This window comes from Talpa occidentalis, unplaced genomic scaffold, assembly GCF_014898055.3.
Source record: "Talpa occidentalis isolate TD23 unplaced genomic scaffold, MPIMG_talOcc4v2.1 talOcc4.11, whole genome shotgun sequence".
Taxonomy (NCBI): domain Eukaryota; kingdom Metazoa; phylum Chordata; class Mammalia; order Eulipotyphla; family Talpidae; genus Talpa; species Talpa occidentalis.
In genome coordinates this window covers 47414280-47441199 of record NW_023601104.1, presented here as the reverse complement: position 1 = coordinate 47441199, position 26920 = coordinate 47414280, and the positions used below count along the sequence as shown (strand labels likewise).

General features: G+C 35.5%; 1 protein-coding gene across 2 annotated transcripts in view; it reads right to left on the bottom strand.

The window, feature by feature from the left end:
• Positions 1-26920, bottom strand: part of SCFD1 (sec1 family domain containing 1) — a 98009-nt gene that overhangs the window by 47618 nt on the left and 23471 nt on the right. For both annotated transcript variants that reach the window (XM_037503174.2, XM_054689620.1), the window contains exons 9-14: positions 23469-23554; positions 20499-20598; positions 8177-8316; positions 4774-4864; positions 4299-4372; positions 3570-3651 (exon numbers count right to left, since the gene is read on the bottom strand). In XM_037503174.2, the coding sequence (XP_037359071.1) occupies positions 3570-3651; positions 4299-4372; positions 4774-4864; positions 8177-8316; positions 20499-20598; positions 23469-23554 (573 nt within the window). The remainder of the gene's footprint in view (positions 1-3569; positions 3652-4298; positions 4373-4773; positions 4865-8176; positions 8317-20498; positions 20599-23468; positions 23555-26920) is intronic.

Here is a 26920-nt window from a genome sequence, read left to right as displayed (position 1 = left end):
GAGTGCAAACTGGTCCAACCACTATGGAAAGCTGTCTGGAGGTTCCTCAGTCTACTAAAAATGGAGCTACCAAAAGACCCAGCAGTTCCACTCCTACGGATAAACCTAAAGGACACAAAAACAGTTGATTCAAAAGAACACCTTTACCCCTATGTTTATTGCAGCACTATTTACAATAGGTAAAACCTGGAAACAACCCAAATGCCCAAAAATAGATGACTGGATCAAGAAGATGTGGCATATATACACAATGGAATACTATTCAGCAATCAGAAAAGATAAACTCATGCCATTCGCTGCAACGTGGATGGAGCTAGAAGGAATTATGCTCAGTGAAATAAGTCAGATGGAAAAAGAAAAATACTGGATGGTTTCACTTATAGGAGGAATATAGGGGAACCAAATAAGACATCAGTGTAAAAAAATAGTAACAATACAAAACACAACACAACAAAACAACAACAGACAGTTATAAACCAGAGATCTCCTGCAGGGGAGGAGGAGGGAGAGGGAACAGAGGAGGGAGGGAGCAGCACAGGGGACTGTGGTGATGGTACATGGGTGCACTGATGAAGGACATTATGTGGGGACTACACCTGGGTGGGGAGGTGGGGGAGGGTGAGAGCAAACTGTTTAAAAATGAACAATGACTTAAAAAATATATAAATAAAAAGAAAACTTTATAAAAAAGAGAAATTCAGAGTTAAAAGAAGGGACTTTATGAAAAAGCTGTGATGATGGATGTGGAGATTAGAATGATGTGTCACAAGCCAAGGAAAACCAAGAGGAGCCTACAAACACCAGAGGGGATAAGAAATAATTCTTCCCCAGAACTTTCAAAGAGAACATGGCCATGTGAACACTTTGATTTTGGTAGCCTCTAGAGCTGTGAGAGAATAAATTTCTATTGTTTTAAGTGGGAAAAAAAAAAGTGTATCCTATATCTGATATTATTTTCCCTCTGAAAGTACATGTCTTTTATAGCAGTTTCATTAGATCAGCTTCTGTTAGGAAGGGTATCTTCTTTGAATTAAGGCAAAATAATGACTCCAAATGTATAGTTTTTACATATAAACACCTAACACCCTGACTGACAAATCAATTTCTTAGCATAATGGGCCTCCCTGGTGAGCGCTGCACTGCGAAGCTGTCCGCAGCCAGCACTCTGCAGTGCCAGTTCGATCCCCACCGGCAAAAATCTCACATGGTGTGGCAGACCTCTCCTGTCGTGTCCACTGCTCCCCTCAGCAGTGTATTTCTGTCATCTGCCTGTTCTGCTCCCTGCTCTGTCTCTGGTGAATCCTCTCACCCTCCCATGCCTCTGGTCTGTACCCCAGCTCTTGTATAAAAATAAATAAATCTTTAAAAAAAAAATTTCTTAGCATAAGATACTTGACCACTCAGCAGTTCTGGAATAGCTTCTTTTATATACAGCCAAGTGATCGAGTCTTAAAACAGTACTGAATCTAAGGCAGATGGACTCTATTAGCACAGATTCTGAAAAACTCAAAATCATTACTTCAAAATTATAATTAAGAATCATAAAGAATTTCATAAGCAAATTTTGCCCTATAAAACATTTTTAATTAGATAGCTATATTAGTCATTTTCCAGTTCTATACTTACTTCCAGAATTCAGCAATCCCTTATATTCCTCATTTCATTCACTTTTTAAGACACGAATAAGTCATTAATTTTGAATGACTTCCCATCTTAAATTTTTAAAAAAAATTTTTAATTTAGAGATTATATTTTTATTCCTCCGTATGTGCATGTGACCTTATAGGTATAACAACTAGTTATTTTGGATACACAACTCAGGTAGCAGGAGTTGAATTTGGCCATTTTTCTGGTTTTACGATTGTGGGAACTGAGGTTAGAAAGTAAAATATAAGAAATAAAACTTGCAATGAAAAAAACTGTCAAATCCACAGAACAGCTTAAATCTCAAAGCATACACAGGACTATGAACAATTGCCACAAATTCTTAGAATTTGTTTTTGTTATTTATTTCACATATAGCACCTTGCATACTGACATTCCGAAAATACTCAAAAAATTTGTTTAATGGCTCATAAAATCCTTATTACATAATTATAGTTTAACAGATGTAAACCAGAAACTTATTTTGCCTTAGTGCAACAAATTTTTGCATAGCTTTTTATTTTAGATTTGGTATTCCTATTTAGCCCTGTAAGCAAAGAGAACCTTTTCTTTCCCAACGAAATTCTCAATATAGCTCTCTTTTATATTTCACCTGTTTATATATATTATCTCCACAGGAGAAAATTACCTCAGGTAAACAAATTTGAGTCACCATTTTCTACTTTATAGAGATATTACATATCTAAGGGAAATATCAGTAAATTTGCCTACATATGCACAATTATGTTTTTATTCCTGTGGGTACATGAAAATGGCAAGTATCAATATCATATGTGGAACAGAAAAACATTAGGTTGTCAATGTAACAAATTTTCAGGTTAAATTCTATGCTTCATAATATCATTTCCTATCATATTAGCTTCTGTCTAATGCTCTATGACTTTTGAAATAAAAAGAAAAAAGTTTAAGGTCCTTTTTCACAAATCTAAGACCTTATCAACATATTTTACAGGCAGCAAACATATTTACAAAGCTTTTTCAAATGGAATGAAGGGACAGTAATAACCACATCCTAATGTAAGATCAATCTGCCAGCAGAATTCAGCTTCATGTTTAGAGAATAAGTGAAGGCAAAACTGTGAAGAACTAATCAAGTTAATATGGGATAACTATATAATAAAGTAATGAGAGAAAAGAACTATGATAACAGATGATCGCACATATTTGTTTCAAAATCACAATACAAAGAGAGAGAATAAGAAGCTTTTGAATGCTAATAGACTCAAACTAAATGGTTCATAGCCAAATTACAGAATGATGTAATGTTATTAATGGGTATTTTAGCTTGTACTAAGTAAAAGGAATACCTAAATATGTGTTATTGATGGTTAGATACACGTATGCTGTTAAAAGAGTACTACATGTTGGGGCCTCCCTGGTGGCGCAAGGGGTTAAGTCTCAGCACTACAGAGCTATCCCCAGCCAGGGAGCTAATCTACATGGCCCAGCAGACCTCACCTGTCTCCTGACTCACCCTGCTGCTCCCCTCAGCAGTGTATTTCAGTCCATCTGCCTATTCTGTTTCCCACTCTGTCTCTGGTGAATCCTCTCACTCTCCTCCCCACCCCCGTACCTCTGGCCTGCACCCCAGTTCTTTTAGGTATAAATAAATCTTTAAAAAAAAAGTAATATATGTAGAGACAGTATTGAAGTAGTGCAACAATATAAATAACAGATATTTTAATTTCTATTTACTTTTAGGTATGACTCTGGACAAATTACTAATCTCTACTAGTTCTTAAGTTTTCTCATTTGCAAAAAATGAGGCTAACAATGCTGCTGTCAATAATTATTTCATTTTACATAAGAGGGCTCAATGGGATAATAAATATGAAATCATTTTACAAAGCATAAAATCTACATGAATACAAGCTCTACTTCAGGGTGCAAGGTATAAAACTTACTTTTATATGTTCTAAAACGGCAGTGGCAACATTTGTATGTAGATCAATAAGTCTTTTTTTTTCCAGAAGCTCTGGCAAAGAACTATAAATATCAAAAATTTGAAAGTTAACAAATTTTCTGATAAAGTGACAGTTTTTTAATAATACCCACACTAAAGAAACTTAGAACAGTAAACAGTGACCAAGTGACAAATTAAAAACTGTCTACTATATTTAATGTATAGGCTTGAACACATACAGAATTTACAACTGTAATAAAGGTGAAATGCTTCTTATAATCTGCCCTTCCAAATATCATTTCTACCATTTCATTTTCTGATTTTAAAATTTGGAGGTTTAGAATAAAATCAGATTAATGGAAATATGATTTTTCACCTGTATTTCTAAATGTTTTCTCTCTAGCTGCATTTAAAGTATCAAAAAGAAATTGCCTAACATTTACAGTAAAACAATATAGCAATGATAAAATTAGTAACTTTATCATTAACAGTATCTTGGCAAAAGTATCCCCATTATACAACTTCGACTAGTGAAAGAAGCAAATGATTTGATATATATAAAAGATGAACTAAAATCAGTTTGGATGTACTAAAAATCACGATTTAGTACTTTAAACTTGAAAGTAATAATCAACTGTTTCCTATTATTAAAAACACTAACCCATTTTTTAACTTCCAAAATAAATCTTATCAACAGAAAGACTTCAAAGAGGATATATTGCTTACTTACCTAACAGCTGAAGTTAACTTAGCAGTATTGTCAGAAAGCATACTTATGGCTCCTTCATCTTCCCCTTCTAGTCCCTGGGAAGGGAAAAAAAGAACAAGTAACAAAGTTCTACTGAAAAAAGGGGATGAGTTGGCATTTTCAAATAAATTAATAGGCACAGAGACTTTCTGCAGGTAAAGAAGTAGTAAATAGAGGTGAAATTTGATGTTAAAATATAGTAGAATGAAAAACCCTGGAACATATACATCTAAAATGAAGTCATACACATAATTTCTCAAATCCTAACTTCATATTATTCTTAAAATTATTTGTTCCTTTTGTCAGTAATTTCTTTTTGAAAAAAATTTTATATAAGTTGAGAATTTTTTTTTGGTCATAAATGACCTTGAGTTTTTATGAGGAAGAAAGCTAATCTCTCTCTTTCTAGACGTCCTTCTGCTTCCATATAATTCTAAGAAAACAAACAGAATCTTACCATAATGCTTTTAAGTCGCTTGACCTCATCTTCCTGTGCTCTGTAAGATTCTAGTTCTTGCTGAACTGATTCTGCAACTTCTGGGAATGGACTGAAACAGTATTACAAGAGAGCAACTATGAGCATGATAGTAAAAGATAGATTTTTGTGTGAGCGTTGTTATTTTAAATGCACTTTTTTTTTTTTAAAGATTTATTTATTTATACAAGTGCTGGGTAGTCAGAAGCGCGGGAGGGTGAGAGAATTCACCAGAGCCAGAGCGGAGAACAGAACAGGCAGAGGGACCGAAGTACACTGCTGAGGGGAGCAGCGGGTGGCAGGAGAGGTCTGCGCGCCATGTGGGACCCTCCTCTGGTGGCCGGGGAGCAGCCGGGGATCGAACCGGTGCTGCAGAGGCTGCGGGCAGCTTCGCAACCCAGCGCTCAACCGTTGCGCCACTGGGGAGGCCCTTAAATGCACTTTTAGTATCTGATTATATCATATATGTAACAGGCAGAAAACATTTAGCAGAAATACAAGTACATGTCTCTGTGACATCTATTTATGCTATAGATATTGTTTAAAATGAACATCTCAATACTTTTACATCTAAACAAATCTAAAATTTGTTTTTATTCTTTTCATTAACCACATTTTCTCTTCACTGATTTGCTGTAAGAAAAAGTAAAATATTAAAGTGCCTAAAAAATACAGGAGTTGTGGTATATTAAACATCAATTATAACCATCCAAATTAACATTTAATGTCAGAAAGTTCATGCAATTATGATGAAGATGGCATTTTAAAAATAGTACATGCAAGTAGTTGTGAAAAACAAATCTTATGACTCTGTAAACTCAGTATTCTAGGATAGTGGTAAAAACAGAATATAGACATTTTTGTTGGTCTAAGTATGATACCTTCTTCTAGGCAAGTACAGTTTAGCAATAATTTAACAGTCTTCAGACACAACTGATCTACAATAATTGAGCAGCTGACACAGAAAAGTGTCATGCCATACTAATCTTCAACAATTCTAGATGGATTTATGTTGACCATAAAATGGTTCCTAACATGAATATTTTTTTATCTACAGTGTTAGGGGAGGCTAGATTTTTTTTCCTTTAAGAAAGAAAAGGTCATGTCTCATGAGCACTGCAACAAAAATCTTTTCCCCTTCCTCAGCTCTGACCCTTGATAAACTTTACTGATGGTCAATGCATTTCATCAAATGGAGACTAACAGAAGTTGCTGAAAGGATTATGAGGAATACAATCAGTCCCCTTCTATATGACAATGTAAGCACTAACCGAAGCTCCAGTAGAGTCTATGTTGGCAAAAAATAACACTGCGGTCTCAACATTGCACTGGGGAGTCAGACACCTTTGTTCCATCTAATTACCTTTATTGACAAGCTTTTATCCTGTCAGGGTCCTACTGTCATCTGCCAAATGTGCCAGTTGAATGAGACAACCCTTAAAATATTCAGTAGCTTCAGTTCTCAGGGTTAATGGACAATAATAACTTTACCATTATTGAGTGCTTACTGTGTGCCAAATAGTTTGCCAAGAATTTGTCTCTATTCTATCATTTAATCCTGACAACAGTCTTGTTGAGAAACACATGATCAATAGCTGTAACAACAGACTTTGGGACCTGCCAGAACTGAGTTCTATTCCAGGGGTTTTACCAGTGAAAGCTGGATGACTTTGGGCAATTTACTTCTTTATATTATCTCATTTTATCTTCACAAGAATTGTCTGATATGGGGCAAAATGAAAATTATCAACTCCATGTTTCCACTAATGAGGTAACTGAAGTACAGAGAAATTTTAATAACTTTTTTAACTCTGCTACTTTCGTGTTTTTGTGCCTATAATATATTGTAGTGTAACAGAATGAGGGCTGCTCAGGGCTATTCCTATTTACAAATGAAAATTTAATGTTCTTACTATTCAACTAACCCCTCCGACTGTTCTTAAATATGTGTTATAGAATAATATTTAAAAATTTCTATATTTAAAGAGTTTGTTCTAATGTTTTTTTCTATTTGAGACTGTCAATTTTAAAAATTAACACAATATTTTGCATTTTATATAAACAATGTAAATGTAAGTTTTTATACTTTATCATTCTAGAAGGAAATGTAGAGTATGGAATTCCAAAGAGAAGGAAATTATTTAAAATAAATGGAAGGGCCTCCCCTAGTGGTGCCGGCGGTTGAGCACCATGCTGTGAAGCTGTCCGCAGCCTCTGCAGTGCTGGTTCGATCCCGCCCAGCCAGCTGGCGAGGGTCCCACATGAGGCAGCAGACATCTCCTATCGTGCCTGCTGCTCCCCTCAGCAGTGTATTTTGTCAGTCTGCCTGTTCTGCTCCCCACTCTGTCTCTGGTGAATCCTCTCACTCTCCCGCGTTATCTGGCCTGCACCCCGGTTCTTGTTTAAATAAATAAAATTAAAAAATAAAATAAAATAAATGGTAATAGTATCTAAAATTGCCATAGTTAGAAAAAGGAAGATAGTAAATTTTCTCTGCAGAAAAAAAATCAAATTATTTTTTATAGCAATGTAATTTTCTAGATTGAAAACAAATTATATATATATATATATATATATATATATATATATATATATATATATATATAAACCATAAAAATATCCTATCATGTTGAACCAGGTCTATATCCTAGTTCTCTTTGAACATAAATTAGGCCAAAAAAGAACATCCATATCAAAGACATGGGCATGGATAAAAAAGTAACACCTGAAATAGTCAAACTGATAATATATTTTCATAATTGTTGACGAGTAATATTCTTTTCATCTCAGAGTAATGAAGATCCCTGGTGGTCTAGCAGTTAGGATTCGCCACTGTCATCTCAGGATTTTTTGTTTGCTTAAAATGATTTCTTTGGCCATATGGTCACTGGATAACTTTTTAAAAAGTTACTGAACCCATGAAGTACCCTAAAATTTAAGGGTACATAGCAATGCAAGGGCAATTACTATGTACTTCGAATAAATCTCTGGTTTTCTGGCTTAACTACTCTCTCTAGAGTAGTTTGTGTGAAGACAAGCATGGAACAAAAAGAATGACATTCCAGTGTTTCCATCACAAGATCCCTTTTTAATCAAAGGCATGAAGGGTCTTATAGTGTCAGAGGGGAGAAAATAAAATTTATAAAGACTATATGTGAATGCCAAAAAAATCATATTAAAAAGGAAAGCAGACCCTACAACTAATAAAACACAATGTAGAAATCAAGCAATAGAGGTACATAGTTCTAGACAAATTATAGCTCCTACTCATTGTACAGACAAACCAACATGCCCTTTCTCATTTTTCTTAAATGCATTAGGTTAGGTGACATCTTCATTTTTTTCTAAGGGGCAAATCTTACTTATTGATATTTTTCTTCCTTACCTTCCTTTATGTCTCTGCCAGAATTTATCAACTGGAGTTAAATCATAAGATTTCTTGTTTTTTCTCTTTGGTCTAGCACCAGCTGGAGAATTTTCCACTCCTGAAGATTCTTCCAGATTAACTCTGTTTAAGTGAAAATCCTAGGAAAGAGTAATACTGTTTTAACTAAGTTTTCTGAATGTAAGAACTACACATTTCAAACAACCAGGAAAATAATCAATATAGATTCTTGCTTTCTTTTCCAAACAAATATAGCTCTAAAATTTAAAAATCGCCCGGCAAAGTTTTCTTATATACAACTGATTCTTTTACTTATGTATTTTAATTCAAGTAGATGTATACGATCAAAATTTCAAATATGTAAAAATTAAAGTTCTTGTGCATCCTTCTAGAAAACTATTTTTGCATGTCATTATATACATGCTTTTCATTATAAAGAACAGAATTATATTTTGCATATTTTATACCTTACTTTTCTCAATATTTTTTTGAGCTTTTATTCTATTAGTACATGTACATCTACCTCATAGAGATCCATATTTGGCACTATTTGACCAGATGTCTTGAAATTTAGTTGTTTCTGGTAACAAAATTTTCACATAATTTTAAACTTTTGGAGAGCCTTAACATTCAGATGTTACTAGATTGATGGATTGTATTAAAAAATTACAATAGAAGCTATAATAATACTACCTTTGACATAAATTTTAAGAGCTAGTTATACTAAAAGTTGCTAAACTTTTCTGCCTAGAACTAATTTTACTCACTCAAAATTTAATTTTTTTTCCCTTTCTCAAAAAACAAACATTGAAAAAGTGATGAAGGGCCTCCCTGGTGGCACAGCGGTTGAGCGCTGGGTTGCGAAGCTGCCTGCAGCCTCTGCAGTGCCAGTTCAATCCTCGGCCGCTGGGCGAGGGTCCCACATGGCATGCAGACCTCTCCTGCCGCCCACTGCTCCCCTCAGCAGTGTCCTTCGTCAGTCTGCCTGTTCTGTTCCCCGCTCTGGCTCTGGTGAATTTTCTCACCCTCCCATGCTTCTGACTGTACCCAGTGCTTGTATAAACAAATAAAATAAATTTTTTTTTTTTTTAAAAAGTGATGAACTTTTCTATCCTTTCCCTTACTCCTTGCATTAGACCTGTAGGTTCCTTCATGTAATAATATTTTATGATTGAACTTTACTCTGAAGAATAGTGAGCTATAGAGAAAAACATGGTTATCAATAAGTGACTAAATGAATCATGAGTAAGAAATGAAAGTATATGGAGAAATTATCTAGCCTGTGCTGATTACAATGTAATTTCCCCAGTAAAAGTCATTACTCAGTCTAGATCTTTAAACAGCTTGTAAGTTTTTCAAATTCCTTATAATAAATTATCTCGTCATTTTCCCCGATGACATAAAAACCTTAGTACAAAATATATAGATGTCTGAAATAGTGGGGTAACAAGACTTGAAAGGTAACAGCATACAATGTTGTATTTCAACCTGTTGCGATTATGTATTCCATACAGACTCCTCATATTACCAGAGGATAAACATACTAGTAACCTTATTTAATTCCTCTCACTTTCTCAACTCCATAACATGACCTCATTTTGCAGAACAAATCATCCATATAGGAGGAAAGTAAATATAACACACAATTGTAGAAAACCTTTTAAAATAATAGATGGTAAGAGAAACAGCTGAGAAAATCTGCTTTTAAAAATTAACAAAGATACTGAAGAAGAGAAATATTTTTAAATAGTTAAGCTTCACTAGTATTTCTAGTGACATAATTCCATGGAGATGACACAGCTCATCCAAAATAAAAATAATTTGTTAGCAAAATTACTGCTCTGAAAATAGTACAGTATATTATTACTGAAGTACTGATGGGATACTTAAATGAAAATACAAAATGATAAAGGAATAAAAGGTGTTTAGTATTTTGAGGGAAAAAAGGGCAGCAAGAACATTTTCATTATTTGTATGATAGCCAGGCAAATAAGGAAAAATAACTTGAATCTCAATATTGAGATATTAGAACATTCTGTGCTGAACTCAATCGTGTTACAAAACCCAACCATTTATATACAAATAAAAGACAAAAGAATTAGGGCCTCCCCAGTGGCGCAGCAGTTGAGCACTGGGTTGCGAAGCTGCCCACAGCCTCTGCAGAGCCGGTTCAATCCCTGGCCGCCAGTGAGGATCCCACATGGCGCGCAGACCTCTCCTGCCACCTGCTGCTCCCCTCAGCAGTGTACTTCGGTCCTTCTGCCTGTTCTGCTCCCTGCTCTGGTGAATTCTCTCACCCTCCGCGCTTCTGACTGTACCCAGTGCTTGTATAATCAATAAATCTTAAAAAAAAAAAAAAAAAAAAAAAGACAACGGAATTGGTTTTAACATGATAGGCTCCAATCTGTCTCTATTGACAGTCACTTTTTCCTGACTTAGAAGACTGGACAATGGTGCCCCAAATCACCAGATATAAATAAATCCCATTTGGTAGTGCTAAATACCTTGATAACAAGTCTTCAGCAGTCTTGTTTTCCTTTCACAAGTTAAAACACACCAATAGAGTCCAACAGAATTAATGTTAGCAAAATTGTGTTGGGATTATGTAAGTGACACTTCTGCAGAGCTAAGATTTACATTTATGCAAGGGAAAAAGCCAAGGAAAATAAAAGTAACTTTTATTTTGGGAAAGAACTGAGTCAAACCTAGTGAAGTCTCTAAATCCATTAGTTTTATAGGAAATGCTACTGATGCTAACATGCCATTTTTTAAAAAAATATTTATTTATTTATTTATACAAGCACTGGGTACAGTCAGAAGCACGGAAGGGTGAGAGAATTCACCAGAGCCAGAGTGGGGAACAGAACAGGCAGACTGATGAAATACACTGCTGAGGGGAGCAGCGGGCGCGGTAGGAGAGGTCTGTGTGCCATGTGGGACCATCACCGGCGGCCGGGGATCGAACCCGGCACTGCAGAGGCTGCGGGCAGCTTTGCAACCCAGTGCTCAACCGCTGCGCCACAAGGGGAGACCCTAACATGTCATTTTGCACCCCACAAACTTACAATCAACCATATGCAGAAATGTGGAAGATTCTTTAGAAAAACAACCCAATTCCTTCAGCCAAAAAAAGGCAACAGTAATGGGAGTTAGAAAGAGAAAAATTGTTGAGAATTGAGAAACTTAAGATATATCAACCAAAGCAATGTATGGATGTTGTTTAGATCCCTATTTGAACAACCCATTGTAAAGATGCATCTTTGAATGTATTTAGGAAACAATGACTATCAAACAATTAACTGGTATTAGATATTACTTAAGAATAATTAATTGCTAGGTATGATATAAATATGTGTGGTTTCTTTTTTTAAGATACATGCTAAAGTATTTACACTTGAAGATCATATAACACCTGGGATAAAATGCTTAAGACATAACCTGCCTGGGAAGCTGAACAAAACATACAGAGAGTCAATATAGTATTCTCTTTGTGTTTTTATAGGAAATATTCCCTAATAAAATTATTATTTTATTCATAACAATGATACAGGATTGAAAAAACAACTCACAATTGTTTGCTCCTTGCCATAGAAATTATTAAAGTATGCACTGAGATGGGGTCTCATCACCCTGAATTTGTGATTATGCTGAGCAGAGTTCCCATCTTGTGTAGCATTATTGGACAAGGAAAAAGAAATACAATGAACAACAACAAAAAGATTAAAAAAAAAAACAACCAGGGCCTCCCCAGTGGCGCAGCGGTTGAGCGCTGGGTTGCGAAGCTGCCCGCGGCCTCTGCGGCGCCGGTTCGATCCCCGGCTGCTCCCCGGCCACCGGCGGAGGATCCCACATGGCGTGCAGACCTCTCCTGCCGCCCGCTGCTCCCCTCAGCAGTGTACTTCGGTCCTTCTGCCTGCTCTGCTACCCACTCTGGCTCTGGTGAATTCTCTCACCCTCCCGCGCTTCTGACTGTACCCAGTGCATGTATAAACAAAAACAAAACAAACAAACAAAATAAATAAATAAAACATGCCTCTATAAAAAAAAAAAAAAAAAAAAAAAAAAAACAACAAAACCCCAAAACTGATGATTGAAGGTTGTTTCATACTGTGTAGGACAACCTAACTAACCTAACTCAGGCCAAGGCATTCTATACAAATTTTGCAATGTCAGGGACACATTGATAAGCATGTTCACTCTTACTAGAGTTGCCTATAACTCTAGGAACTATGAACTGGAAAACCTCCACAGATGATGAGCAAGTGTGCCTGCAAATGATGAGAAATACTATAGACTGTTAGCAAACAGCTAGTGTCATTTTTTTGCTTTCATTCTAATTCAACCTCCTTTTCAATCAGGAATCCTTCATGTGTTACTTTTCACAAGAAGTCATTCACCTTTCATTTGAGTATTTCTAAGACTAGTTCATTAGTGTCCGAAATAGTCAATCGCTCTGTTACCTAGCCCTTAGTTGGATATTACTGCTCTTGTGAAAGTCCTGCTCATTGGTTTTAATTACCTGGAAAGTTCCTTTTCATATGACAAATATTTGTATACTTGAAGATAATTTTTGTGGCCTATCTACCCCCTCAATCTCAACTTTCATCTCCTAACTAGTGTCTATGCTCAAGACTGTAAAGATTCATCTTTTGCTTTTCTAGTCACTCTTAAAGTTATGAATGCCCTTCTACACAGCTCCTGCCAATAAGATATTTACAATATTGCCTCCAGTGCTTTCCTCCAGCAGCTATCAGGAAACCACAGGGCAATGCAAAGATAAGAAGATATTAACCTTATAAGGGACCAGGAAAAAGACTAATTGTAATAAAGTAAAAATCAAAATCAACAAGCAACTATAAACCAGAGACACACTGGGGGGGGGGAGAGGGGAGGAGAAGAGGGATTGGGGTCAGAATAAGGCAGGTGGGAATTATATGCGGAATATAACTAAAATGAAAATGCATACATTGTACAAAAAGGAAAAATGATTTAAGAATTATCTAAAATAATTTAAAAAAGAAGATATTAACCTTGAAAACCTTGAGCTACTGATCCAATGCTGAAATTGCCTACCTACTGCCAGATTTCCTGATATGAGAAAAAACTAATTTCTGTTTGCTTAACTCACTTTAAAATAATTGATGCTTTAAATGCTAATATCTTGGGTTATATAAAATACATTACAAAAATAAAACTAGTTTCTTTTTCATGTAGCTACTAGAATCTAAAATTACATCTGCAGCTTGTATTTCTGTCATGCAGCACTGATTGAAAACACTAAACTTTGGTTAATGATGAGAAAAGGAAAAAAAGTTATGCAGAGGGCCTCCCCGGTGGTGCAGCGGTTGAGCGCTGGGTTGCGAAGCTGCCCTCAGCCTCTGCGGCGCCGGTTCGATCCCCGACCTCCGGGCAAGGGTCCCACATGGCGCGCAGACCTCTCCTGCCGCCCGCTGCTCCCCTCGGCAGTGTACTTCGGTCCTTCTGCCTGTTCTGCTCCCCGCTCTGGCTCTGGTGAATTCTCTCACCCTCCCATGCTTCTGACTATACCCAGTGCTGGTATAAATAAATAGATAAATCTTTAAAAAAAAAAAAAAAAAAAGTTATGCAGAGACAAAAAAAGCAAAGAAATATCTAATTGAGAATATTTTAAAGAATCATTTATGAAAAAGAAACTAAATGCTCCATCATAGAGGTAACATAAATGTCTCAAAATCTTACATCTTAACTAGGACATAAGGGGGAAATGGTAGATTAGTAAATATACTAAAAATAGTAAATACTACATACTCTTTTCTGCCCTTAGAATAAACAAAATTTTAATCCAAGTTCAGAAACAGTAATATAGAAATATACAAAACCGCAATCATTTAAAAAATGAATGAAACAAAGAGTGTCTTCTGGATTTTTACATAACCTACACACTTTAAGTAGGGACTTTCCACAAATAACTAGTTTGTTCAGTTTTGAACAATCTGTGTATTAAATGAGTAAATGTTTACATTATACATTTGACTTTTAGACAAGTGCTTGAACCTAGTCCAATACACTGTTGCTCTAGAAATTCTGTTAATAAAGACTGGAGGATCAACCTTGATCTTAAAGCATGTAACTTTGAACTACAGTTAGGCATTAATTATCAGGAAACCACAGGGCAAGGCAAAGATAAGAAAATATAAACCTTATAAGGGACCAGGAAAAAGACTAATTGTAATAAAGTAAAAATCAAAATCAACAAGCAACTATAAACCAGAGACACTGGAAGCATACATCTTTAAGAATATGACTGCTGGGCCTCCCTGGTGGCGCAGCGGTTGAGAGCTTGGCTGCGAAGCTGCCCGCAGCCTCTGCAGCACCGGTTTGATACCCTGCCGCCGGCGAGGGTTCCACATGGCGTGCAGATCTCTCCTGCTGGGCCCGCTGCTCCCCTCAGCAGTGTACTTCATCAGTCTTTCTGTTCTGCTCCCCGCTCTGGCTCTGGTGAATTCTCTTACCCTCCTGTGCTTCTGACTGTACCCAGTGCTTGTATAAATAAACAAATCTTTAAAAAAAAAAAAGAGTATGACTGCTTCTAAAATGCTTTTCTAATAACTTTTTAAAAAGTATACATTAATTTGGCTAGAAAAAAATAAACTATATTATAAAGTCTCTATGCATATTAGCATAAATAAATACTCATTTAAAATTTCAAATAAGAGTCAGTAGTAGAAGGTGAAAGGCACAAAAAGGATACATAATATTTTCAAAAATAAAGTTCCAGTAAAAGACAACACAGTGAGGGCCTCCCAGGTGGCGCAGCAGTTGAGCGCTGGGTTGCGAATCTGCCCGCAGCCTCTGCGGCGCCAGTTCGATCCCCGGCTGCTCCCTGGCCACCAGCCACCGGAGGAGGGTCCCACATGCTGGGCAGACCTCTCCTGCTGCCTACTGCTCCCTTCAGCAGTGTACTTCGGTCCTTCTGCCTGCTCTGCTCCTGGCTCTGGTGAATTCTCTCACCCTCCCGTGCTTCTGACTATACCCAGTGCTTGTATGTATGTATGGATAAATAAATAAATAAATATTACTCAGCATTCAAAAAAGATAAACACATGCAATTTGCAGCAACATGGATGGCACTGGAAGGGATCATGCTCAGCGAAATAAGCCAGAAAGAAAAAGAAAAATACCGGATGGTCTCACTCATAGCAGGAATCTAGAAAATTTAAATAAGGGACCAGGAAAATGAATATCTATAAGAAAGTGAAAATCATAATCAACAAACAACTATGAACCAGAGACACTTTATGGGGGGGGCGGGGGGGAGGGATTGGGGTCAAAATAAAGGGGTTGCAATTGCTTGGGAAATATAAAAATAAAAAAATTAAAATAAAAAAAAATAAAGTACTCCATATAAATGAAAAAAAAAAAAAGAAAAAAAAAGAAAAGAAATTGTATGGGGACTACACCTGAGAAAAGAAAGCAAACATTGTACCAAAATGAACAATATTGTAAAATATATATTAATAATTAATTAATTAAAAAAATAAATTCAAATAAATAAATAAATATAGAACTTATTCTTTTTTAAAAAAAAAGACAACACAGTGAGATGAAATGTCTACCCCTTAGCTGGAGGGAAACTACTCATTGTAATTGAAGAATCATATCCACCTCTCCAACAACTAAGATACAGTTAAAAAAAAGACATGACTTTCTAATTAGGGACACCGCTAAGTTTTTCACCAAGAAAGTCTATTTCTCATTTTAATGACAACAATCATCTTTCTGGCAAATAGGGACGCTGCATGAATTTGAACAGTTGTTTCTAAGGTTTGATATATAAATATTATCAGTGTTCCAGAATTTCAGGCAAAGATATTTAATACAAAAAGCAAGCTACAATTTCAACGTAACATTTCCTAGCTAGAACTTTTACACCATCTTGTGGAGATAACAGGTATAATTAATAACTTTTAAAGCTTAGAAGAAACTTCAAAAACTGCAGCTTATACAATCAAAAGATGGCAACTTTACAATTTTTGATATATCAACTATAGTTTTTACACATCTAGAAACTACACTGATGAACAGGTTTAAATCAACATAAATTGTGTGGCTTATTATAGCCTATCTTTCCAAAGAGACAAATTCATAAGGACTCTACATATTCCAATAACAATGCTCTTAAGAAAAGATTGCTTAAAGGATAATATGGGATCTGAGAACCCAGCCTAAAAAATAACAGATGTGTATTTCTGTATTATTTATGATAATAACAAAAAAAACCCCCAAATGTCCAAAGGGATCCATAATACCTCCATACAGGCAGGGATCACATCTGCTTTGTTCCTCTCGTATTCCAGTGACTAGCACAATGTCTGGTACAGAGGAGGCACATAATAAACGCTGAATTAAATTCTTTAGAGACAGACACAAGGTTGCCAACATTTTCTTCTGTTAAATGAAGATGATTAGAGCAAACAAACAAACAAAAAAAACCCAAAACACCAAACGATCTACTCTATCTTGCATTTTTAAAAGGATATTTTCATTTCAAAGAGTAGTAAATAATAATTATTCTTATTTTGCTCTGCAAAATTTCACTCAGTGAAAATCTCAAGGACCAGTATTCCTTTGGTTTTGGGGAAATCTCTGTTCCAAGTTATGTTTCCCATAATGCACTGGATTCTTTTACACTGAAATAACTTGAACATATGTGTTATCTCCAACACTCAAAGCATCATGTACTTTAAATTCTTCCAGGAATGCTTTGAGTTCAGGAATGATAAAGCTCAGTATCTCAGTACTCTATACAGCTTCCCACATACCACTGGCAGGAATAAAGAGATCATAATCTATAATCTGCTGTTCTAAGACCCTCAACCCTTATCCCCACCCAACTGTCTAATTTGAAAATCAAATCTAATTTGAAACCATTAACACTATATCATCATGGCTATTTCTCCCTCCATGACTCTTTATGCTACCCCCCTTCAGATCTCATCTTTCATTTTCACCTGACTCCTTTCTGTGACTCCTTTCTGTCATACCCTCTGGAACTCATATTTAGTCATCATCAAAATACCATATTCTGAACATCTTCTCTTAATCCACTATATTATCTTGCTGGCTATATCCTGTAGCCTTCTCATATGGCAAAATCATGTTTATTTAAAACTTGTCACATATATCATGCATTGGACCTGGGGTTGAGACGGGTCCTTCACTTGTCTTCTCTAAAACAACTCCAGCTTTGAAATTTCTATTAACAGCCTGTAACAGTAGTTCCTAAGAGGCAATTTTGCCTCTTTACCGCCTGGGCATATTTGACAATGTGTGAATATATTTTGGCTGTCTACAAATGAGGTAGTGCTAATGGCCTGTAGAGGGTAGAAGCCAGGCATGCTGTAAACATCCTACAACGTATAGGACAGTACCCCTACATGAGTCATCTAGTCCAAAATGTCAAGAATGCCAAAGTTGAGAAATTTCTGGTCTATAATCATTATACTCTAGAATGCCTTCTACAGACCCGCATAACTTTCATTATTGACTTTTTTTTTATTCCAATACACAAACATATAGTAATTTCTCATTTAAAAATCTTTTCTGACATGAGATCTCCCTCCAGCAATCATCCCTTTGCTCAGCTCTCTTATGCAGCAAAACTCTTTTAATTTATATATATTCACTCTTGCCTCTCTTCAATCCACTTCAGTGTTTTGCCCCTATGCAATGGGCAAACTTTCCAGTGTTTTGCCACACTGTAAGAAGCTTGTCTTACCAAAGTCACTAATAACCGTGACACAGTCACATGCTATGGTGCTTTTTAGGCCTCAGCATTTATAAGGGCTGATCGCTGTCTCCTCTTTGAAAGATTTAATTCACTGGCTTCCAAAACAACACAGATCTAGTTCTCTTATCTCACTGGTTGCTTCTTCCCAAATACTTCATTGTTAGTTTCTATTCATGTCTCTGACCTCTAAAGGTTGAAATTACTCAAAAGTTCAAATCCCTGGATCTTTTCTTCTTCTTTTTTTTTTTTTTAAAGATTTTTAATTTATTTATACAAGAGCTGGGGTACAGGCCAGAGGTGTGGGAGTGTGAGAGGATTCACCATAGACAGAGTGGGGATCAGAACAAGCAGATGGATCGAAAGCACTGCTGAGGGAAGCAGCAGGCAAGAGAGGAGGTCTGCCGTGCCACACGGGTATCTCCCTGGCCAGCTGGGAATCGAACCCACATTGCAGAGGCTGTGGACAGCTTCACAGCAATGCGCTCAACCCACTGCACCACCGGGGAGGCCCTAGATCTTTTCTATACTAATTTCCTTGATGATTTCATCGTATCTGTTGGCTATAAATACCATACATATAGATAGTACTCCCAAATTTACTTCTTTAGACCAGATTTTTCTCCTAAACTCCAGACTCATATATCTAACTTCATATTGATTTATCTACACTTGCATATTTATTAGGCATCCCACATTTAACACATCCAAAATTCAACACCTGATCATTCCCTCAACATTGCCCCTGCCATGTCTCTGCCATCTCAATAAATGTCTATCCATTTGCAAAGGCCTGAACTTGTATTCATCCTTAACTCCTCTCGTTCTCTTGGAGCCCATATCCAATTCATCAGCAAATCCTATATTCTAAATTCAACAGATTATCACGACCCTAATCACGTCCATCCTAGTATAAGATATTATCATCTCTTGCTGAGATAGCTGCCCTAGACTCCTAATGTCTTTGACTCTTCCTATGCCCCCAAGGAGTCTGTTTTTAACACAGCAGCAAAACTGATACTTTTACAATGTGCACCAGATGTCACTTTTTTACTTAAAACTGCAAGTGGCTCCTCATTTCTCTTAAATTAGAAGTCAACAGGCCTTATAATGGCCTATGTCTTATTCTATAGTTTTAATTTCATTTGTTATTCTCCTGGCATCACTTTGGTCTGGACACCTTGAAATCTTTGAAACTTATTAGGCATCCTTCTGTCAGGAATAATGTATTCCTTCTGCCAGGAATCCCATATAGCTACATAATTCACCAGATTATCTCCTTTAGATCGCTCCTTAAATGTATCTTTATTAATATGAGTTCTTTCCTATTTTAAAATTGCAAACCAGTTCACCACTACCTACTTTATTTTCCTCCAGAGTATTTTTCACCTTCTGAAATGTTACGTATTTTGTTTATTTTATTTATTGCCTGTCTCTCCTACTAGAATATATAAGCTCCAGGAAAAAGGAATTTAATTTGCTTTATTATTAACATTAGTTGAACTAAATTCCTCTTTCCAATCTCTCACTTGACCTTCAGAAAAGAGTTTTCAAGTTCTATTACTCAGAATTTAATTCAACAGTTCCTTGATTCTTTTGCCCTCTCTAATGAATGAGAGTTGACTACTACTTCCTTGACACTCAGAGTCTAGGATGGCACAGAACACAAGATAGAGAAGTATACAAAACATCACAAGATCAGTAATCCTGAAACATGATTTATCTAGAGAAATACTTCATAGTTAAAATCTGAGTTTTAAAGAAATAAATTGTTAAGCCTAAACCATCTATTGCATGTCTCAACTATCTATATGATATTTTCCACAACTTTAGTTATATTACTATATGCTATAATCCCTAGAGGTTTAGGATGGGAGTTGTTAGAGTGCTTGACTTGGCACAGCCAATAATTTAGGTTCAATTCCTTTAACTCTGGTGTCCCAGCTTTTCTACTTATCAAACAGGGATTTTTCTGGTTTTATTACACAATGTACTGTACAGGAATTATTTGTATACCTATTTTTTCCCATTGCCTTTGAAGATCAGGGGTGTGTCTTATTGATCTGTGTATATCACATGCTAGACACAATATTTAGTAAATGAGTATTGCACAGACAGAATTTTTTGTATTACGTATGAAATTACACATGCGGAATTATTTCAGAAAACATAGTGTTTTATTAAAATACTATTTATCATTAGACTTACTTGATTTACAGCATAAAGGGAGAAATAGCTTTTCTCCATACAGAACTTAGTATGAAAAAAGTCACTCATTTGCCTTCATTCCTTTTTTCCCCATCACTGCTCACAATATCACTGTTTAATCCTATATATTTTAAAAATCATAACACCATAACTTCAAACTTTAATGCTTTGCTATTCTTTCACCAAATCTAGCATCCACATCCGGTGATACTAAAATCCATCAATTTTTCTATTTCTCAGTTCCACTCTTCTCATCTGTGTTTCTGTAGTCATCATGTTAATTTTATATTAAAGTGATCACTAAATGCTACTACATTTTACTAATAAATGGTATATTTAGCCTCTTACCAGTACATCATGCACCAAAGCTTGGTATGTCCAAGTGTGGTGTAAAGGAGTTGCCAAATCTATGTTTCTGTCAACAAGGACTAATAAGGGCCGCTGGAAGCTGTAAATATATAAAAAAAAAATTAAAAAAAATTTACGAAACGCTTATACTAGTATATCTATCTAAATTTTTCTAACTTTCCAGTATATGTCATTGTGATGTGAAAAATAATATTGACATTTTATAATACCTGGCTCTAAAAATTTTCTTTTAGCATAATTAGAAGAATAGTGCTTTAGACTATCTGAGTATAATGCTAGATTTTAAGTCTTATTTAGGAAATTTTCTTAAGGGAAATAATCTATACAAATACTTTTACAGCCTAATACTTAGTTGTCAAAGAATAAGATGATTCTACTGAGATTTCCATTTCACATTTTGGAAAAAAGTGAGAAAAGGAATAGTCATTGTTTAGCATCTGGGAAAAGGCAAGCAGGACTTATAAATCTATACAAATGTTTCATAAATTATGTTTATCTGTAAACATAGTCAAAAAAGCAGGTTCTAGAAACCCTATCCCATTATAATATAAAGCTAAAACATGCCATAATGGTACCAAGTTATATTAATCACTTAACAGATACTTCATATATTGTTTAACTCCATTATTATAATTCAGAAGTGAAAGATAAAACACTTAAAGCATTTGGGCACAAAGTCATTTGGTTATGTGTCTCCAAGTTATATGCATTAGAGGCATTATGTAGTACACATCAATTCTTAAAGGCAGTGCTATTTGATTATATTAACTGTAATTTCTCCTGCAAGAAATCTCTGACCATTTTAGTAACTCATTACATCCTATTGGGTGTAGGACAGTGGCATTTCCTAACTGTATTTACTATAAGACTGCAATAAAAAGGTGTGGCAGCTGCCTATCATTTATTATTCTAGAACTATGTGGAAGGCTAGGGAGGACAGTCTCCAGCAGGGTTTAACTCAGCATTACTTTTTCGGCAAGATCGTCTTGTTATGGGGGATTGTAGGATGTGATTTTAGCAGCATCCTATAATGTATCCCATTGCATCTACCCAGTTATGACAATCAAACATATCTCCAGATATTACCAATGTCTCACTGAAGGCAAAATTGCTCCAAGTTGAGGATTACTACCCCACGATAAGGTTAAAATGTATTTAACAACAGTTCAACAAGATTGTTGACACCAAATTAATTTTTTTAACTATCCAAATAAAAGCGTTTTTATATTGTTTTTTAAAGCCTATGTCAGAGTACTATAAAAAACAACTATTAAGTAAGGTGTGGCACAGTGGTTGCTACTGTTTAAAAAAAAATCAGGTGAGAATTTAGTATTTCTGCTCTACTTAATGAAGTACATATTGAAGAACACTTAAGATCAGCAATCATATCACAGAATAGCTTAAAATAATGTGGGAGCTGAGAGAGTGACCAAATAATTGAAACACATTATTAGCATTAATGCCAAATTAGAGGAATAGTACATAAACTCTAGGAGGCATAAAAATTGATTTGAAATTTATGGAAGATCACCATAAAATTATTATTTGTGGACAGAAGCTTTACTGTCTAAGGTCATTTTCACAGGCTTTGCCTTTTAATTTACCTAAGCCTGAGGACAAAAATTAATTTTCCAAAACTGTCCATTTCAGTATATGTAATTTTCACATATATGGGTGTTTGACTTCAACTCCAAACTATTATTTTTAATGTTCAACAGATACATATATTATAAACTATACATATGGTTTTTTTTTTAGCATGTCTAGTCAATAATAATTAAACAGCTGTCAGCTTTGGCATTATCTACTCATGCTAGACATGCTAATGATGACAAATGCTCTGCAAATTTAAATTACAAGCATTTCAATGAAAACTTGGAAACTATTTAATATAGGTAGAAATAGAAGCATCAGAAGTTTGGCACTTAATTTTTTTTTTTTTTCATTACTAAGAGGCTTAGTGATAACTGAAAGGCCATGGCTTCTGACTGTTACAGCCACAAAAATACAAAATTTCTCCTAAAGATGATAAAATGCAAAACAGAAGTTTCTATCATAAGAAGGCAACTTAAACAAAATATTCCATTTCTATTTCAAGAAAAATCAAGAGTCAAACTCTGATTAGTATAAGCCTCATTAAAAAGAAACAGATATCCTCACACCAGTGAGAATGGCACATGTTAAAAAAACTAGCAACAACAAATGTTGGCGAGGATGTGGAGAAAAAGGAACTCTTGTGCACTGTTGGTGGGAGTGCAAACTGGTCCAACCACTATGGAGAGCTGTGTGGCGATTTCTGGACCTACTAAACATAGAGCTTCCATATGATCCAGCAATTCCACTCCTAGGTATTTACCCAAAGGACACAGAAACATCAATTCCAAAGAGCACCTACACTCCTATGTTTATAGCAGCACTGTTTACAATAGCTAAGCTTTGGAAACAACCCAAATGCCCAAAAATAGATGACTGGATCAAGAAGATGTGGTACTATATACCATGGAATATTACTCAGCATTCAAAAAAGATAAACACATGCAATTTGCAGCAACATGGATGGCACTGGAAGGGATCATGCTCAGCGAAATAAGCCAAAAAGAAAAAGAAAAATACCGGATGGTCTCACTCATAGCAGGAATCTAGAAAACTTAAATAAGGGACCAGGAAAATGAATATAAGAAAGTGAAAATCAAAATCAACAAAAAACTATGAACCAGAGACACTTTTTGGGGGGTGGGGGGCGGGAGGGGAAGGATTGGGGTCAGAATGGGGCGTTTGCAATTGTATGGGGGAATATAAAAATAAAATTTAATATTTAAAAAAAAAAAAAAAAAAAAAAAAACAGATATCAATTACAAGTAAAGGGTATTCTATCGATAAAAAATAAAAACCAAAAACTCTACAAATGTTTCATTTTCAAGTTCTGTTAAGTATAAAAACCAACAATACCTGAATTGGCCAGCTCCAAGTGTGTCACCTGTAAAAAGACTGTTTCTTGCATCTCTGAGATTTTCCCGAAGTTTCTTATCTAGTTTCTGAAAAATCAAATTTTAGATGACCTCTTTATTTTCATAGGACTTATAAAATTCCATAACTTAAAAACTGAATTTTTTCCAAAAAAGCATTCTAATGTCTAATTTTATTTTCTTTAGTACTTCTATAATTCTTACTATTTTAATAACATCATCATAACTAGGTTTTAAAGACTTTTCTACTGTGACTCTGGCCTGATTTCACTGACAAGCACAGTTTGTTGACTATTTTTATTTTATGTACACAAAATCCTTTGTAGTAGTGACACACTCCTGACTTCTGAAGCATGATTGTGATGTACCAATGACGTCATTAGTATAGTGGTAGCTGCAAGTGTCTGCAGAAATGGAATATGTGATAGAAAGCAGTTCTCCACCAGTCAATGATTCATTTGGGCTAATAATACTCCAAAATATTAATGTATCCTACTTCACCTTCCCACAACACTTACCCTCTTTCCTTTTACAGTAATTCTACATTTTGTTTTATCCCTTATTAATTTGACTTTTTTTTTTTAATTGTGGTAACAGTGATTTACAATGTTGTTTGTGCTTTACAGGTATAGGAAGTCCCCCTTCAGGTGGTTGTTACCACATCACACCCACACCCATAGTCCAAAACCATAGTCCAATGTGTTCCCTCTCTACTTTAGTCTCACTTCTCCCCTTTGTCTCTAGTAGCCTCAGTTCTACAGTCAGACTTTGGTTAGTCACTGGTTTGGCTTTACCTGACCCTTTGTTTTGTTGCTCTATCTTCCACATATATGACACCATCTGATGTTTGTCTTTCTCCTAACTTATTTTACTTGGCACCATCCCTCCCACTTCTGTTTATGTTGCCACAAATAACAAGAGTCTACATTAAAAAAACAAACACACACAAAAACTGAGTAATATTCCATTGTGATATATACCACATCTTCCTGATCCACTCATCTGTTTTGGGACTTTTTTCTATAGCTTGGCTATTGTGATAGTACTAAAATGAACATAGGAGTGTACATATCCCTTTGAATCGATGTTTTTGTCTTCTTTGGGTATACACGCAGGAATGGAACTATGGCTCATATGGTAGATCCATTTTTAATATTTTGAGAAACCCCCATAGTGTTTTCTACAGAGACTGGACTAGACTACATTCCTACCAACAATGCAAGAGATATCCTATTTCTCTACATCCTTGCCAATATTTGTTGTTGCCAGTCTTTTCCATATGGGTCACTTGAGATGGTATCTCATTGTGGTTGTGATTTGCATTTCCTTGGCCATAAGTGATGATGAGCACTTTCTCATGTGCCTGTTGGTCATCTGGATGTCTTCTTTGGAAGACATACAGCTCTTCTGCCCTTTTTCTGACTGGGCTGTTTTTTCCCCTTGTTGAGCTGCACAAGTTCTTTGTAGATCTTAGATGTTAGCCCCTTGTTGGACATATGGACTACATCCAGTAGGGTGTCTTTTTGCTTTAGGAAATTTCTTTTTCTGTGCAGAAGCTTTTTAGTTTGATGCAGTTTCAATTGTTTATATTCTCTCTTGTTTTCCTTGGTGTTGGAGATGAATCTACAAAGACATCTCTGAAGCCTATGTTGTGGAAAGTTTTGCCTAAGCTTCCTCTATGTATTTTATGGTTTCAGGTCTCATAGCCTGGTCTTTGATCCATTTTGAGTTGTTTTCAATGTGTGATATGAGATAGTGATCCTGTTTTCCTAACACCACTTGTTGAAGAGGCTTCTCTCTCTCTGGTGGATATTTTTAGCAACTTTATCATATATTATCAATACAGGTGAAGTTTATTTCTAGGCTCTCAATTTTATTCCATTGGTCTGTGTGTCTGTTTTTGCTCCAGTACCATTCTGTTTGATTATACAGCTTTGTAGATTAGTTTGGAATCTGGAAATGTGATGCCACCATTCTTCATTTTTGTCAGGATTGCTGTGGATATTTGCAGTCTTTTGTGGTTCCATATGAATGTTAGTGATGTTTGCTCTATTTATTTGAAGAATGCTATTGAAACTTTGATAAGTATTGCATCGAGTCTGTATATTATTTTGGGTGAGAAGGCCATTTTGACAATGCTAATTCTTCCAATCCATTAAGCAGGCAATCTCTTTCCATTTCTTTGTGTCTTCTATTTCTTTTAATAATGTCTGAGTTTTCTTTGTACAGGTCCTTTACCTCCTGTGTTAAGTTTACCTCTAGGTATGTAATTCATTTTGATGCATTGTAAATGGTGTTTTCTTGATTTCTCTTCTAGCTCATTGTATGCATATAGGAAGGCAACGGATTTTTGAGTATTGATTTTGTAACCTGCCAATTTGCTGAAATGATTGCTTCAATTAGTTCTTTTAGTGGAATCTTTACAGTTTCTATATATATTACTGTATCATCTACAAATAACGACAGCTTTACTTCACTTCCAATTTGGATTCCTTTAAAATCATCTCTTGCTTAACTGCTCCAGTTAGTACTTCCAATGCTATATTGAATAATAGTGGTGAAAATGGTCAACCTTGTCTTGACCCAAATCTTAGTGGAAATGCTTTTTCACCATTGAGAATGATCGTAGCTGTGGATTTGTCATATGGCCTTTATTACCTTTGAGGTATGTTCTACCTATCCCCAGTTTTTTCAGTTTTTTATATCATAAATGGATGTTAAATCTTTTCAAATGCTTTCTTGGGCATCTATTGGTATAGTAGTATGATTTTTATCTTTTCTTTTGTTGATGTGGTGAATTACAATAATTTTCAGATGTTGAACCATTTTTATCTTCCCAGAATAAATCCCACTTGGTCATGGTTTTATGATCCTTTTAATGCATGTTTAACTCAGTTTGCTAACATTTTGTTGAGAATTTCTGTGTCTATCTTCATTAGGGAGATTGGTTTGGGGGTGTGTGTGTTGCCTTTGTTTGCTTTTGTTATTGTGGTAATGTTGGCCTCAGAAAATGTGCTTTCTCCAGAATTTATCATCTCTGTTGATTTTACAGCCTGCATATCCGTTATTTTCTTACTTAAAACTTCAAAGATTTTGACCTTCTGTTTGTTAATTTCGTATCTCAGGACACTAAATTATTTTCTGAGTTTTCTTGTATATCTCTGACGAGCTTTTTTTTCTGTATTCTTTTCCATTTCTTTGAATTTCTTTACCAGGGCAAACTTGAACTCTACCTGATAAGAAGAAAAGATCTTCCACATTTTTGTGGTTGGGTTCTGGAGATTTATTCTCTTTCTGTAGTGCAGTATTCTTCTGAGAACTCAGGTTGCAGTTTGTTTTTTCATCTCATATTTGCTTTCTAAATATTAAGGGTGCAGAGCTCCCACTTTTCCAGTAGATGGTGGTGTATGTCAGGGAAAACAAATCTGTTGTTAG